At 41.3% G+C, this 16,866-nt stretch overlaps 2 protein-coding genes across 8 annotated transcripts; one reads left to right on the top strand and one right to left on the bottom strand.

The window, feature by feature from the left end:
- Positions 1 to 1,255: 1,255 nt before the first annotated feature.
- On the top strand, positions 1,256 to 10,340 carry cd9a (CD9 molecule a). 2 transcript variants are annotated; one of them, XM_086208920.1, is made up of 8 exons: positions 1,256 to 1,473; positions 5,759 to 5,861; positions 6,404 to 6,501; positions 6,997 to 7,071; positions 7,257 to 7,358; positions 9,241 to 9,330; positions 9,729 to 9,812; positions 9,891 to 10,340. In XM_086208920.1, the coding sequence occupies exons 1-8, from the start codon at positions 1,405 to 1,407 to the stop codon at positions 9,954 to 9,956; spliced, it is 687 nt and encodes a 228-aa protein (XP_086065046.1). In that variant the 5' UTR covers positions 1,256 to 1,404; the 3' UTR covers positions 9,957 to 10,340. The 2 variants fall into 2 exon arrangements, with proteins under 2 accessions (XP_086065046.1, XP_086065047.1); XM_086208921.1 differs by lacking the exon at positions 1,256 to 1,473 and adding an exon at positions 2,723 to 4,431.
- Positions 9,348 to 15,890, bottom strand: bbs10 (Bardet-Biedl syndrome 10). Of its 6 annotated transcripts, XM_086208918.1 has the most exons (5): positions 15,833 to 15,890; positions 14,521 to 14,736; positions 13,469 to 14,428; positions 12,938 to 13,197; positions 9,348 to 11,275 (listed from the first exon to the last, which is right to left on the bottom strand). In XM_086208918.1, the coding sequence occupies exons 1-5, from the start codon at positions 15,847 to 15,849 to the stop codon at positions 11,220 to 11,222; spliced, it is 1,509 nt and encodes a 502-aa protein (XP_086065044.1). In that variant the 5' UTR covers positions 15,850 to 15,890; the 3' UTR covers positions 9,348 to 11,219. The 6 variants fall into 6 exon arrangements, with proteins under 6 accessions (XP_086065044.1, XP_086065039.1, XP_086065040.1 ...); XM_086208913.1 differs by lacking the exon at positions 9,348 to 11,275 and having other exon boundaries at positions 11,857 to 13,197; XM_086208914.1 differs by lacking the exon at positions 9,348 to 11,275 and having other exon boundaries at positions 11,857 to 13,197; positions 15,847 to 15,886.
- Between the last annotated feature and the right edge of the window lie 976 nt (positions 15,891 to 16,866).

Genomic DNA, 16,866 nt, shown 5'->3' with positions numbered 1-16,866 from the left:
TTACAATCTGATGAACAGTAACTTGCCATGGAGATAATTAGATGTATTGTGTGTGTCAAAATATATATGAAAACACAACATGGCAGGTAGGTGGTGACCTTTGACCCCCCGTGATCCCTGTCATACCTCCCAACCATGAGAGGTCTTATCAGCTCTTTACTTACTTGCACGTCTTTAACCCCTCCTGGGGCTTAGACCCTAAACAAGGGTTCTCTAAGCAAGTCCTGGCAGACCCTTTGAACCACATGTGGACCATTAAAACCAGCTCAGGAGAAATCAAACACAGTGAGCTAAATACTGAAGTTCTGTACTGAACTGTACATAAACAAACAGCATAATACATCATGATTTGTATTTCAACAAGATTATTTACTTCAGTATAATTATTTGTTAAACAGTATGACAGTAATTCAATATCCAGTGTTATGCTGATTCTGATTATTCAGAGTAGGTTACTCTAGGGAGATGTGTCACAAGTTAATAATAATGATAATAATAATACATCTTTTATAATGATTGATAATAATATTAATAAAGTACAGAGTGCAAGCAAAGTTAACATGCCTCAATATTCTTTTAATAGGACATTAAACAAAATCAGTTTTGTCTGAGACAAATCAACTTTTTTCAGATGTACCATTCTGTATGATGTTTCGCTGCAGAAGCCACATAAACACTTGGCCTGTACTTAAGTGTCAAACTGGTGCTTTGAACAATAGAAGCTTGATTTATGAGTGTGCACGCATGCTCGTGCACCGTGTTCATTCATGTACAACATCAATCCGTGAACGCGCTTTTCTTATTCTGGGGTAATTACGTCATCGCACTGCCCCACGGTGCTGCAGGAACTTGCTCCCACTTTGCTGAGGAACTGACTGGAAACAACACAAACTACGCAAGTAGAAAAAAAATTAAATGAATAAATCGTAATGCATCATATAAAAAAAATTACAAAAGTTCAATCGTGACATTTGCTCTTCCAAGACTGTGTGACGAAAATCATGGTGATACTATAGGAATTTATCATCATGCTAGAATATGTAAAATAGAGAAACCTTTATGAGAACAGTCGTAAAATAGCATCATTAAAATACAAAATATAAAATTCAGAGTAAAAAGTAAAGAAAGAAGAAAGAAAGAAAGAAAGAAAGAAAGAAAGAGTGAAATGGGCTTTGCGTGTCAGTCCGTTATCCGTGGGGGCGGACCACTACAGGCGCACACAGCACGACGCGTCTCCGTATCAGCGCGTCCGCACTAACCTCCTTCTACACACACACACACACACACACACACACACACACACACACACACACACACACACACACACACACACACAGTTAGTTGAAGGCTCCTCTGCTCTTGTCCTCCGGCAGCAGAAGTGAGATCTACCACACAGGCACCGCCATGGCTGCGCTCTCGGGGGGAGAGATGTGCATCAAGTACCTGATGTTTGCCTTCAACCTGGTATTCTGGGTGAGTTTGAAGCGAGACCACCGTTGTCTGTGTTCAGGGAACAGATATCACATCCTGTCTGTGCGTGTGACCGTGCGTGAGCTTTGCGTGCATGCGCATTAGCAGGTTACTATCGTGGATTTGCCCTGTAAAATGTCCCACATGAAGAATGGTAACCGCTCGCTGTCTGCCTCGGTTCCGTATCTCAGCTGTATTTTTCTCGAAAGGTTGTTGGCGCCGTCACCAGCCGGGACACAAACGCGGCGGATGTCCCCGCGCGTGTGGGACTCTGACCGAGCTGCTTAATCCCCGATGGCCAAGTGACCCACTTCCACCGCTATACGCTGGAGTTTGCGCGCACGGCATTTTAATAACGGTACAGGAGGGGGGGGGGGGGGATCTTTCATGGGTCTATCATTATGATGAATACCTCTGCTCGATCACGTGATTCAAAGAGTTGTTCATGTCAAGCAACAGCTAGCTAACTGTTAATGATATCCCATATAGGCTATTTGCGTAAGCCTGCGGGGTGTGTTCGTGTATATGGTTGTGTGTGGGTGTGCGTGTGTGCGCGAGTGGGTTTGCGTGTGTGCGCGAGTGGGTTTGCGTGTGTGTGTTTCCAGTTCTTGTAGCTATATATAGATGGGAGGACAAACATTTCTTCAGACATCAGGGAACATTCCCACAACACTGGCTAACAGTAGCCTAGTTCGTAGGAAGAACATTTGTACACTGAGAGAACATTTACAACATGTTTAAATCTTTCAAATGTTCCTGGACAAGGTTTTTAATAAGGCAGAACTTTTTTTTTTTAAGGGTTATAAAACACCCTCAGAATATCACAGTTAAAACGTTGTGTTCTATTTAGGATTTAAAATGATTGACATCTTTTAAACAGTCTTTAAGCTAATCAATCAATCTAAACTTTTTCTGGAAAAGATTACCAGGACTTTCAGGTACTGTTAGCCATAAATGCTATATGGCAGTTAGATACTGGGTTTAGGAATATCAGGCATATACACAGTCGACAGTGACCATCAAGATCTTTTCATTTCATCCTGGAGTCACACTGGATATCGCTTGTGCCAAATTTGAAGCCATTCTGATCTGATTACAGATCAGGATGTTACACCTTAACCAAGTCGTTCCTACCCCATGGATACACTTCTATTCCTGACTGGCTTGGCCATTTACAACACGCCCTCCTCTGAGCAGGATTCCCTTCTCTCTCCTACTCACTGCTCAGCAAACGCTTCAAATACAGTGAAAAATAAATATAACAAAATGATTAAAATGCTTTCGTTTTCTAATATTCCTAGAAGATTACTACTAAACACTTTTAAAGAATGTCATTCTTGCACTAAGAAGAACATTCTGGGAACAAAACCCTCCCGCTTAAAATACTCCTAAGATGTCCATCCATTATTAATACCTGTGCAGGGTCGTGGGGATTACAAGAACACTGCTACATAATAGTACATATCAGTATGTTACTAGAACAAATAGAATCTACCCAAATCATTGGAGGATGGACAGGGTTTTGCACAAAGTGTGTGAGGTAAAATGGCAAAATTCACATTGAGTTGATGAGGTAACGTGAATCCACAGAATAGGTGATAGTGACGATCTGTATTTGGATTTATTTTGTTGATTTTTCAGGTGTTGGGCGAACACTCGCTGGAGTAAAGAAGGCAGAAGCGAGGGAAAAGAATGAAAATGAGATAAAAGAGGTGGCTGAGCATTAAATTCAGCCGTAGTTATGCTATTTGTTGCTGTTTCATGTCCATGGCAATAAATTTAAAAGATACAGGTTTACTTACACAACAACTATATGATGTAAGTGAATGGTATTCAATTCAAAGAAAAGTTTCAAAGCGGTCCAGTCTGTCTGGGATGTCAGGATGTTCTGCTTGTGTCATAATGAATCGATTGCCGTACGGAGGTAGCTGAGTAGTTCTCGTCCATTCTTGACTAAAAGCTGTGTTTATTGTGTGCTTTACTTTTCTTAGACAGAACCCCATGAAAGTAAGTTTTTCCGACTGATCACCTTAAACAACTCAGTTCAACCATGTGTGTCGTTTCCCTCGATGTCTCCTCCAGTCACAGTGTTTACCGCCTGAAATACACAGAGTTGACGGCCTAGTAGCATCACGTAGCGTGATTTAGAACGCATGCAAGTGGTGTGTGAGCTCCCCTGGATGCTATGCCACTGTTGTAAAATACAAACACACCATGTAAATGTAATACAGTTCAATAGTTTATTGGTTACGGGTCCAGACCCAGACTGTTGTCAGCCATTTAATGACCTAAAAAAAAAATAAATGATGTCATTTTCTTGTTGCATGTATTTGTAAAAAAATAACAGAGATACTTTAATGATGTCACAATGCCATATTTATGTGCCACCTTTGTGTTTTTTGGGGGAAAAAATTGTGTTTGATAGGTTAAACTTCGGCGTGACAGGGCTGTGGCTTTATCTGGAAAAAAAAATCTTTATGTGAGAGTGTTTATGAGCACATGTGGTTCAACTGAAGGCCCAGAGTCCACGGGCGTGCTGCAGCACTGACGGTGACTACATCAACACTCATCCATTTTAGAGTCAGAGCCTGTTACATAAATGCAGCATTTTATGCACGCGTATGCTGCACACATGTAGCAGTTGCAGAGACGTACTGCACAAGCACAGACATGGAAGAAAAGTAAGTAGAGAAGATTGATATCTATTCATAACATTCAAAGAATGGAGATCAGTTAAACCTCTCTGCCACTCCCAAACTGTGTGGTCAGGTGACTGTAGGCGTGTTATTTAAACGCTTTCCCTTGGCTGCACCTTTTTCTGTTCTTGATAAGCCGTTGTGTCGTCCTGGGAAGAAGTTAGTGAAGGTAGCAGAGAAACTGTGTTCATAAATCAGCATGGCTGTGGCCGGAGGAATCAAATGTGTGAAATATCTCATGTTTATCTTCAACTTCTTCTTCTGGGTAAGTCTACTTTGTACTTCCCGTTTTGTGTGTGTGTGTGTGTGTGCGTGTGTGTGTGTGTGTGTGTGTGTGTGTGTGTGCGCGCGCGCTCGCGCGCGTGTGTGTGCGTGTGTGTGTGTGTGGGAGGAAGATTCAACCAGTATTGCAGGTTTGGGGTTTGTTTGGCGTTTTATTCAGAAATCTGAACAAATATACACACAATGCTACAGTGGAATGAACACAAGGTTACTGCCTTTCCCTGATAGGCTGTCACATAAACACGCACGCAACTGTACACATTCAACAAAATGTCAACAGAGGTTTACCTGTTACACGAGACTTGACAGTTGAAATGTCATTACCTCTGCTAAAGTGGTAATGGTGTCTATGGTCGTAATGTGCGGTTATGAGGTTGATTTTCAAAGCTGAAACTTGCTGGAGGGTTGTTGAATGGACAAAGGAAGAAGCCGTTGTATTTTGCAGGTGATCTGTTTAATATATCAAATATGTTCTTCCGAGGTTGCCTCGGCAGATGTACGAGCTCTTTAAGTGAAGAATAGGATTTGAACCCTGTTGCATCAAAGCATTAAACTCTCGAAACGCCTGCATGGTGGAAGTAGTGCAGGAGTGAACATTGCTACTAAATTACAGGCATGGCGACAACAAGTGTTATGAAATGTCATCTTCCTGTCTTAAATTTCAAGGCCGGCTTTCGATGCTTCACGTTAGACTTGTGCTGCAACCGTATACCCGAGCAGTTCTGATAACAGTATCAGAAATGTTTGTGATAGGGGTAAAAATGCTGGATCAGTATCTGCAAGTACGTAAATGTATCAGATATCACAGGCTTAGTAGCCCTGAAACAAGATGCTGCTTTTCCCCCGTTAGCTTCATTATCTCTTACTTATATTACATACAGGACATCAATCTTTCTTTGCTGCTATAAAACACTCACCTAAACCTGCATAGAATTTAGCCTCCGCTGCCGCTAACAGCAGCAGTTTTAAAGATGTGAAGAAGAGGAATGGATTAATACGATACATCAGACAGAGCTGGCTAAATGTCAGCAATGTGGTGGCATTTTACACTGGAAAATTCCACCACTAAATCAGAGCCTGTGTGCAGTGTCAAGGCTGAAGTTTGAAGGACGATTGTTGAAATAGTTGTTAAAACAAAGTCCAATGGCTCCATTCGGTGGAAACACTGTATTTGTTAATTTTTTCAGCCAAATCTGACCAATAAATATCTTTTTGACACACTTGTTTCACATCAGTGCTCAGTATACAAGTTCAGATATCAGAACTGGTACCAGGAAGGATGTGAAATTCTATATGTGCTTGTGTTTCAGCTTGCAGGCACCGCTGTGTTTGCCATCGGTCTTTGGTTACGATTAGACCCCAAGACCAAAGGCCTGTTTGAAGGATCAGACTCTCCCTATGTGTTTTACACAGGTAAGATGGAGAAATATTGTTTAAAACATCTTTAGAGGTTAATTATGGTTGTATTTAATTTTATTTAGATTCATAAATTCCTTCTCAGATGTGCTGTGAAGCTTTTGAATGATTGTGACTCTGCTGTTAATCTTGAGTTTAGTGGCTCTCAGATCTCGGGGTGGGAGAAGATTTGTGTAAATCAGGAGTTCCAGATGGTGGTTGTCCTCTTAGATAAAGCCTGGAATCAGGAACCACCCTTACCCCTGCTTACGTGATGTATAGTTATATACGCATAGATCATCATGATATTTCATCACATACTCAGTCAGCTGGCCAAGCGTGACTAAAATTATTCTTGTGCATTGTATGCGTGAGTTATTTCTTAGTTTCTGACTCTGAAAGGAGAAAAGACAACCTCCTCTCACACGACTATATCTCTTCACCATCTCTTTACCCAAAGCTTATACATTTAGGCTGGTTCTATAACTAATGTTTCGCTCACTCTCTGGTTTAGATAATGTGCGCTTGTGTATGTCTGTGACACATGTATGTTGTTGTAGGCGTGTATATCCTGATAGGGGCCGGAGCACTGATGATGGTGGTGGGATTTCTTGGATGTTGTGGGGCCATCCAGGAGTCTCCCTGCATGCTGGGACTGGTGCGTACCTCTTATTCATCATTCATCTGGCTCTCTTATGTTTTGATCTTATTATGAAATCAGTACCCTTTTATAAAACATTAGTTTCTGTGTACAGTTTTGTTCTTGATGTCACACAACAGCACTTGAACTTATTATTTTAACTTCAGCTATTGTGAACTGCTCAAATGAAAACTATGACGCCTGCTTTGATCCGTGTCTACTGAAGGGTGTCAAGGCCAGCGAACAGCCTCTAGATTTTCCTGTGCTCCCTCCCTCCCTCCCACCCTCTCTCTCTCTCTCTCTCTCTCTCTCTCTCTCTCTCTCTCTCTCTCTCGTTTGGCCCTAATCTTTCTGTACTAAATCTCTCAGGAGGCGGAGTTTACGTAAATTTGTTTTCAGTTACACTTAGTTGACCTTATTTGTTCATGCATGCTTGTAAAAGACACATGCACACAAGCAGGCATGAAAGGCACACATCAAGTGATTCGAATTGTGTCTCTTCTATTTGCGTAGTTTTTCTTCTTCCTGCTGATCATATTTGCTGTTGAAATTGCTGCTGGAATCTGGGGATTTTCCAACCAGAGCAAGGTAAGTTGAAAAGTGTGATGAGGTTTTTGTTCGCACTTTTCAACAAATTCACAAGCTTGTTTGCACAGAAACAAAAGAGATGATGTAAGAAAAAGCACCAGAATGATAAATTACAGGGATGGAAATGGGGTCAGAAGTGAATAAAACAAATAAAATGAATTAATTTTTTTTATCACCCTCTGCAGGTGGTGAATGACATCACAACGTTCTACATGCAGACCTACACCAATTTTAAGTCAACAGGTGACGAGCGTCTGAGAGAGACGCTGCGTGTGATTCAAACTGGGGTGAGACATCATTTGTGACTCAACAGGAAGTGGTTATCAGTTTTTTAGACAGAGTCAGAATATCATCTTAGGGGTAAAATTCAGTAGAGGTTTAGGGAAATACAAGAACGTGTTTATATACAACATTGTTTTCTCTGAGAGCAAAATGAGAAGACTGAGCAGGCAGGTGATTAGCCTAGCTTAGCATAGATACTGGGAGCGGGGGAAACAACAACTAGCCTCCGCTATGCTGAAATCAATGTAATCTCAGAGAAAATACAGGAAGTGACCACAGCTCCTTCACGCTGCATTAGGTAAAGAGTACTCCATTATCCCTTAGAGGCATTTGCGGTGGACTCAAAGCTCCTGCATTACATCGAAGACATACAAAGATTTGCAAAGTGCTTCAATTAATGCTGAGTGCGACAGTTACAAACTATGAAAATAAGTGGAAAGAGGCTGAAATGGGTGTACTGTCTGGTTATGTAAGATTGAGATCCTTTTCAGTGATCGGAACACAAAGATCAAGAAAGTCTCCCATTTATTGATGTTAAACACAAGGAAATCTTATCTGTCAGATTTATGGGGGTGATAGATGGACCCAAATGCAGACAACTGAGGCAGGACTTGAAGAAATCATATTTAACAGCAACAAGAGAGGCAGGGTTCACCCTGGCTGTGTCGCCAGTCCATCGCAGGGCCAACACATTTAGAGAGACAACCATTCACACTCACAGCCACGCCTACGTTCAATTTAGAGTATCAATCAGCCTCGTCTCCATTTGCATATCTGTGGGAAGAACCCGGAGAGAACCCAAAGAGAACATGCACAGGGAGAGCATGCAGACGCCACACAGAAAGATCCTGCGCCCAAGCCACGGTTCCAACCCAGAACCTTCTTGCTGTGAGGCGACAGTGCTAACCACTGTACCACCGTGCCGCCCAGAAACCAGCCAATTGGACTCAAATACAACCTACTGTAATGATACAACGGGAAACAGCTGGGGAGAAGGAGGGCAGGGAAGGGTCCGATAGGTTTAGAATCACTAGGAACAGGGATGTGGTTTACAAGGACTGATGAACAGACAAGACACAAGTGAGCATGGAAAATAGGAGGGGAAACACCGGAAATAAAGCAGACGACAGAGAAGACGGAGGTACCATTTGAAATAAAACAGGAACTAGGTCGCACCAAATGTTAGGCAGGGGAATCTCTACGGACACACTGAGGAGAAACAATGAACAATAACATCAGTCCCAACTGACAAGTCCACCATACCAACCTCAAAATCAACAGTCTGTCAGACAGCAGGCTTAGAACCAGACTTTGCAGCAGGAAACACGTCTTCAGATCCTGTTTATGACACGTCATTAATTTTACCAACCATGTTTTCCTGACCTTCATAGATTGTGTTTTTTTTTGTGCCTAAACATAATGGGACCTTTACCATGTTGACACCAAATGAATTTTTTTGTCAAGAAGTCTATGAAAAATCCTAAAACAACATTTCCTGACCTACAAAACAATAACCCAGAGCCATGCTGCACCTCATTGACTTTCTGTGGGCATTTCAGTGAGTCGTACCATCACGATGTAATGTGATAAGAGTTCAAGGTCATTTAACATATTTCTTTGATATTGGCTTGTCAGAAATACACATAAGCAGATAGAGAAGAGAAACTTCTGACTCAACACTCTGGCTTGTTTATTTACCTTTAAGCCAATTATAAAGGGCAGCGCCGAGTTCAGGAAGCAGTGGAAGGGAACGTTTATACCAGAAACTTTGTTTAAGTAAACTCGAATGGTGATAACAGTTCTTCAGAAAGAGTTGTTTGACTATCTGAGATGTTTTTATCTGGAAGTCATTTTGTTCCCTTAAGTTTTTGTTTTTTTTGTTTACAGCTGAACTGCTGCGGTCCAACTGGTACTGTTACAGATGCCGCCAAAGACACTTGTCCTCGAGGAGAGCCGCTTGAGGAGCTCATTACCAAGGTAGGACAACGCAAGAGAAATGATGGTTCACTCTTGGACGCTGAGCAGAAGATCTGACAGACATGCTTCGGCTCCGTGAGAGCTGTTGCAATTACTGTATGTCAAATACAGTACATAATGATGGTCTGAGTTGTCTGGAGTTCCTCAGTCCTCTCTTTACAGATGTATTTCTTCAGTGTTTCTATGGCAACTATGGTTTAGCCTGCCTGAGGCCTGTCACATCTACCACAAGTTATGTTCAGTTTAGATTTAGAGAAAGTGAAAAGAATCATGTCAGAAAAAAAAAGAAAAATCTTTTGTAACCATGCTGTCAATTTATTGATGCTATCTGATTTTTTCAATAAAAAGACATTTTAAAAAAGAAAAAAAAAAAAGGAATCATGTCCCATGTGTTCCAGAGCTGTCCTGATGCCATTGACGAGGTCTTCGACTCAAAGCTGCACATCATCGGAGGAGTGGGCATCACCATCGGGGTTGTCATGGTAGGTTTTTTGCATGGTTTCTGCTTCTGACCAATACCATCACAACATGAATATGAAACATGTCCCACTCTCTTTCAGGTGTTTGGAATGATTTTTAGCATGCTTCTGTGCTGTGCCATCAGGAAGTCACGGGAGGTGGTGTGACACTCACCATCACACCTGTCCTTGTTTCTGTTGCATGATGTCATTCCTCAAGTCCCACGGCTCTCCACTGCCAATGGAAACACTGCTTGTATAAGAGGGGGATACCATTAACCAGGATTTGTGCAGCCATTTCTGGTTGTTACATCATTTTTAGTTGTACACACTTAGGCCCTCATTCTTGGACTAGATAGATGCAATGTGGTTATTAGGCCCAACTATAGAATGGGTGTCACCTGTGCTTCAGTGGAAATGTAGTACAGAAATATGTCATTTTGTGATCATTTGACTGAAATTAAGTGTTTGTGAACTGATCTAAACAAAAAGATCATGTTGTTGTTTGCTGATCACATTTCTATTGTGGAATCACCTACTGGGAAGAGGATGGACCACAACCAAAAACAAATCTACCACTGCAGCACAAAACAACAGGAGCCAAGAAATTCTCTGATTCCCTTTTCTTGCAACACTGAAATCAAACGGTGGTCACGAGTAGCCAGTGAAAGGCTGAGCTGTGTTTTTTTCCAGCTTAGTATTAGAGTGGTTCAGTTGTTCCTTCCCTGTACATTTCATTTGTTCCTTTCTATCTTGCTCTCTAAAAACGCCTTTACTTTGTGACAGTAAATGTCTTTTCTTTTTTATTTGTAAGATATATGTATGTGTGTGAGGGTGTGTGTGTGTGTGTGTACATATAAAACATGGATGGTTGTAAGGTATATGAGGTGTGATGGTGTATTTTTAAATGTTCTTTTTATTTTACAGAGATTGGATTGATTCAGACCATATGCACTATGTTTCACAAAGACACGAATTAAAGTGAAATTAAAAAAAAAGGTATTGACTGAGTCAGATGTTTTTTGTTTCCAATATGGCACACAACCATACACAATACACAAGTCAGTTGAGAAATCTGTTGTTCATTTAGCCTTTTGTCTGCAAGCCCACAAATAAAGGAAGGGGCTTTCAGGGAAATACATTTATTTTACATGATCCTCTACTCTTGCGGGAGCTGAGATTCACAGAGATTAGCTGAATGCTAGTTAGCTTAATGCAATGAACGGTAGTGAGTAGGAAGCAAGATTAGACCAGAGAATTTATTGTGATTGGCAGAAACAATGAAAAGCAATTTAGCCATAGCCATATTAATACAGGAAAAGACTCATTGGGACAAAAAGTTCATGAGATGACTTCATGAGGTATGCTAACACTTCCCACCCACTCCCATTCATTATGCTAAGCTAACTTGCGTCACCTTGTCTCCATGGGTCACAGCTCTCCATAGCACACAATAAGGAGGGAGGAGCTTCTATCTTCTTGCCTGGCTGTGGAGAAGATGGCAAAAAAATCATTTCCTAAAAAGTTGACACATTCAAAAAGGCATGAAAGGGTCAGAATAAGGACATGGTTTGTTCTTTCTTGAGCACAGGCAACGGAAACTAACCCCACCCTAACAAATTTCCCTCTCCTGACATTTGCAGTATCACATATGACTCATATAGTTTGATCTAAAGCATAAACAGGACTCGCAAAAACTGTTTCCCTGGGTTATCTCCTCATAATTAATGCATGAAACATTTTAGCTTCAGAACTAGCTGATTTGTAAGTCAGACCATTTTTGACTCACTACTTCCCTAAAACTAGAGGAATGAAATTAGCATTGGCCTGATAACAGCACAAGGAAGTAGACTGATTTGACTGTTGACAGATTGTTGCCCTGTTAGACTCCCCTTCCTACTCCCTTACAGAGATAACACAAATTCTAAAGAAGAGCGTGTACATTCATGACTCCATTTTGTTCTTCCTTTTTTTTTATATAACAGGGTGCTGGATAAGGCGAGAAAAATGAGATCAAATGTTGACAAAAGGGAGCCATGATGAGAACTCAAGATACAGAGGTCGTTCATTGCAAATAAATACGTCATAGGTTTATTGCAGTGAAGGAAAAATATATGTAGACAATAGGACAAAAAAATCAAATATCACAATATTTTCTAAAGTGTTACAGTATTGATTCTGCAAAATTATAAGATACATTTTGCACTGATAATCTGACACTAAGTATCTTATCGATATATAAAAATATCTTCTGTTCTTTTTAAAGCAGCTGGAGTTATAACTAGCTTCACCTTGTTGCCTTTGTGTGTGTGTGTGTGTGTGTGTGTGTGTGTGTGCGTGCGTGCGTTCAAGAGGCTCTAAACTGAGAATCTACACCCTGATGGATATTGACAACTCAGATGCAACCAATGTTTTTAAACTGGCACCACAATGCAGTATAAAATCATAAATCCTGCTTTTTTTTTTAAAGGTATTTACACAGACGTCATATTATAGACTGACTGTATCTGCAATAGATCAATTATTGCAGAATTGCTGTACTGTGATAGTATAGTATACTATGTATAGTCTACAGTAAAGTGCAAAGTATTTTCTAAACTGTTAAAATGACACCTGAGTATGTGATGAGAGAACATGTACACAATCTCATTCTTCATTGTCTGAGTTCTCTGAGGAAATGCTTGTGATTCTTTGTGTGTGTAAGCCAGTGTGTGTATGCATCATGGCGTCCACTCGGAGAAGTGTGGTAAGACACTGCAGCACAGCCAGAAGTAGCTGGTATTTACAGGAGACAGATTCAAACCCTGGGTGTGATGCCACGTCAGCCTCTCCATAACAATACATACTTGATTCAACATTCTCTGGTTGCCTTTCCCACGTATCAGGATGTTTTGTGGAACGTATGTTAAGCACATGTTTGTATACAAAGTTGAGAGGTTGGGAGGGATTCTGAACAGAACTCAGGACCATTGTCTGAATCTGCAGGAAACGTCTCGGACTGTGGGAGTAAATCTGTTGGGGAATGCTCAGGAGAGCTTTTGCCAAGAGCTCGAAAACAACGGGGACACCTGTGTTTGTGGGATTAGAAATCAAGTGAGTGCAGCCATGTTGTAGGAGCAAGTGATGTAAGAGAAACTCAAATGTCCCACCAGCAGGTACGATGCAGCCTGGCTCCCACACATGCGTCTGGTCAGGAGATGAGGGGTCCATTTGTGAAGATGTGCTAGCGCTGGACTGCAGTAGTGTCTCTGATGATGTAGTTGCTCTGATGGGCTCCCACGTTGTAAGTAGCATGCGAATAGCATCTTGAAATGCACATGCATACTGATCTGTTAGTCCCTCCCCTGGGCCACAAATGACGATACTATGGGGTTCTTCTGTGGAGTCGTGGAAAGATACATGCACAAACCTGTGGAGGACAAAGATGTTCTTGTATAAAAATGCAGATGTATAAAATGAAAGAATTCTTCCTTTTTCATGAGCAAGCAAGCAACATCTAAAATGCTCGTTTTTTTGAATGGAGATTGAATTTGATCCCCGACAGTAATTTAGACATGGCGTAATCATTTATGCGGGACAACCCCTTTTTTTTTTTCTGTCAACATCATAAATGATCTTAGGAAGGAAGATGTTTGTGCTCCTCATGAATATGATAGAGAAAGAGAGACGTGTTTTCAAACCTATCAGCTCCCAGCAGTATCGGTCGGGCAAAAGTCAGAGTAGCAACATGCTGTGGTTGAATCATCCAGCAGTCTGAGACAGGTGTGACCCCGCTAAGGTGAGTGAAGAGAGACAGTTCATCTTCACTGATGCATTCCACAACCCACATCTCAGCCTGTGTGGCTAAAGCCAGGACTGCATCAGACTGTTTTACTGCACACAGGAGTACAGAAACTCCTAATTTCTTTAAGTTTGCAATAACACACTCTAGTGACCTTTCTGCCCAGGCGCTAAACTTCATAATATTTTTCTCTGCCTTCGTTCCAGCCCCAAGCTCCAGAATGTCCCCTGCATTTAGTAACTTTGGCTGCAGGTATCCAGTAAAAGCTACAGCTTTAACAAGCTGGTGGTCATTGTGAAGGCAGCGTGTTGCAAAGTCCCTATGGATGATTTGGCCCTCAATCAAACGTGAACAGCTCACAGGGAAGCCTGATACAGGTGTATGCAAAGCAGGGAAGTTGTCCTTTATAAACTGAAGTGATAAGGAAGGTAGATCATTTCGAAACTTCCAGTGAGTGAGCAGTTTGCAGATGAGGTCACCCATGAAGTCAGAGTGGCTGCGACCCAAGCGAGTGTGAAAGAATGATGCCAGCAATTTTTGAATACAGTCAGTGTTTGAGTGAGCAGCAGATTCTTTTTTGGCAGTGACATCCTGCCACAAAAGACGGCATCCATGAGGGACCACTCCGACAGTGATGAGCTCATAGAGCCTCTCCAATGCAAATGCAAGCAATTCCTCAGTCAATCGCCTGGCGGTGGAAGCCTCCGCTGATTCCCTGGAGTTATAGGTGCGAGACACATTAGGTTCCTTGGAGGCCACACCATGAATCTCTCGCAGTAATGATGTCAGCAGGAGGATGAAAGCTTTGGATCCATCCCCTGTTATCATGCTGTGTTTCTGCACGCAGTCCACCACCACCCTAAAATTACAAAAAAAAATGTAAAATACATAACAAAATACACAAACACTTGACAAACAGCACAATAGTGAAAGAGCAAATCCCTGTGTTACCTGGCCAGAGGGTGCTCCAGTCGGAGTGCAGTGATAACGCGTGTCCCACTGCGGCTCAGCATCGCCTGTCCCGTGTCTCGGGTGAAGAGGACCTGTCCTCCTTCAGGACCAAAACAGCGGAGGATGACAGCCTCTAGTGCACTAACAGTCTGCAGGACATGTTTCAGGCGAAGACACTCCACTGGTGGCATCCTATAACCGTGGAAGATCCTCAGGCTGAAATGGAAAAGCCATTTGGCAAGGGTTGCAACTGTAAACTGGTCCTGGGGAATTATATATTCAAGGCCTACACATAGGGGGAACTGTGGAGCAACGTTCTCCCATTAAGGTTTGATTTGGCCTAACAAAAATTAATAAATAAATAGATAAACAAATAAATAAGTAATAATAACAGGCCTCAATAATACAAATCAAAAATGATTTAATTAAATTAAATTTGTACTGCAAAATACTATGCTTTACCCTTTTTATTTATGCTTTGATAATTTAAAGATGAGTGACACAACAGAATGGCAATTTAGTGCAACATTTAAAAAAAAAAAAATTTTTAAAAGGAGGCAAAAACGAAAAGGCATTTTACCAACACAACGTATAGGTTTGCATTTGGCCCACTAAGACACTGGGACAGTGTGCGGGAGCTTTATTCTTTTTTTTAAAGTTGTTTTTCTTTTTAACGCACCTGTCGCACACCCGTGCGCAGAGTTCCCTTTAAAAAGACAAACAACTGAACTAAAAACACACACAAGACGATTTATTCAAGATGTAGCAACATCCCCGAGCGGTTCCTCCAAGCAGGGACAAGGTCTCGCAGAGATTCGCGGGATCAAACGTGACCTGCGATGTAAACAAACATGGAGGCGGACCGTCGCAGGAACCAACTCACATTAACCCCACTCAAACCGTCAAACACATATGATGCATATGTGGTTAATATCGAGTCAATAAAAATAGAACTGAGTATGAAAAGTGCTTAGTTCCGTTCGAAAAAGGAAAAGTTATAGTTTGTGCTTGTGAATATGAATATAACTCTAAATAGGTTATATTGGAGGTCCGGTCCAGTTAAGCGTTGCGACCCCTGTAATTACTGTCACCGTACTTGTGAAATAGTTTATTTTAGCGCAGCCATCATGTTACTAAACAGTTTGGCTAATTCGATTCAGGCTACATCGTTAGCATCAACAAGCTAAATCACTGCACCGAACTAGACAGCGTATCAAACGACGTTACCTTAATCACAACACTATTCAGTGCACGATTCCAAGTCTCTTCAGAAAACGCAAAGGCTCACTTTCCGCAATTAAATACTTCTTACCAGAGAGAACTCACCATAGGCTTCTATTCCGACAGAAGCGCTTCCCTCTGTATCCTAGAGACGCGCTTCTTCTGCTAGTAATGTAGAGATACTTATGAGGGAATTATTACACTGCCACCTGGCGTTGGGATGAAGAACCTGTCTCTATAACGGTGAGAGCATGAACGAACACGTTTTTTTGTGTGTAAGCAACGGCGTTCTAAAAGAGAAATATTTACACCTGCAAATATGTTAGAGAGTTGTGTGACAAAATGTAATGTGAGTTTGGATATTATTGCCTGCAGACGTGACCTCGTTGTCTTTACAGGGTGCATGGTAAATAGGAAAATAGAACAAAAGCTGCTGAAAAATTGTCATTTTTAATGGTACACTAGAACTCAAATGCACTGTATACGTAACAAAAACACAGATTGGTGAATCCCATTCAGCTTCAATCATGCATCCTTCATTATCCTGCTATTTTTCATGCAGGCTCACCTTGAAAGTAGACTTATGTACATTTATGCGCTGTGAAAAATGATGGCTGTGGACATTTTGAATGCTGTGTTGTTTGCTAAATGAAACTGCATACCTTACCTAGAGTAAAAATCTTGTTCTTGTGAGGAAACAAAGTTTTTGCCAAATATGTCACCAATCTTAAAACCAAATCAAAAGTTCTGTACAAAGCAAATAACTTTACAAAATTACAACATATCACACAAAAACAACATATGCAAAACCATAGGCAGGATACAGAAAAACAAAGACACATCAGCAACATTACAGATTAGGAGGGGCTAAAGCCTAGAGAACAAAAAAAAAATTTTAATCGGGATTTAAAGGACTCACCAGAGTGGATGGATCTGACTGAACTGGGTAGGCTCCTCCAAAGAGACCTTTATCAGACATTCTTAGGGGCCGGCATGTTGTCGAGGGGCTTAGAAGGTCTCCAATTCAGAAGGGGTCTAATCTGTTCAGGGCAATAAAAAACAAACAAAACAACACACAGCTATTTAGGATGGACTGAGTGTTTTTCTATGCATGCTCACGTCTGT

Source organism: Aulostomus chinensis, chromosome 7 (assembly GCF_037954235.1).
Source record: "Aulostomus chinensis isolate RoL2024-O1b breed Wild chromosome 7, RoL_Achi_v1.0, whole genome shotgun sequence".
In the NCBI taxonomy this organism is placed as follows: Eukaryota; Metazoa; Chordata; class Actinopteri; order Syngnathiformes; family Aulostomidae; genus Aulostomus; species Aulostomus chinensis.
The sequence above is the reverse complement of the archived record's forward strand: the minus strand, read 5'-3'. Positions and strand labels throughout refer to the sequence as shown.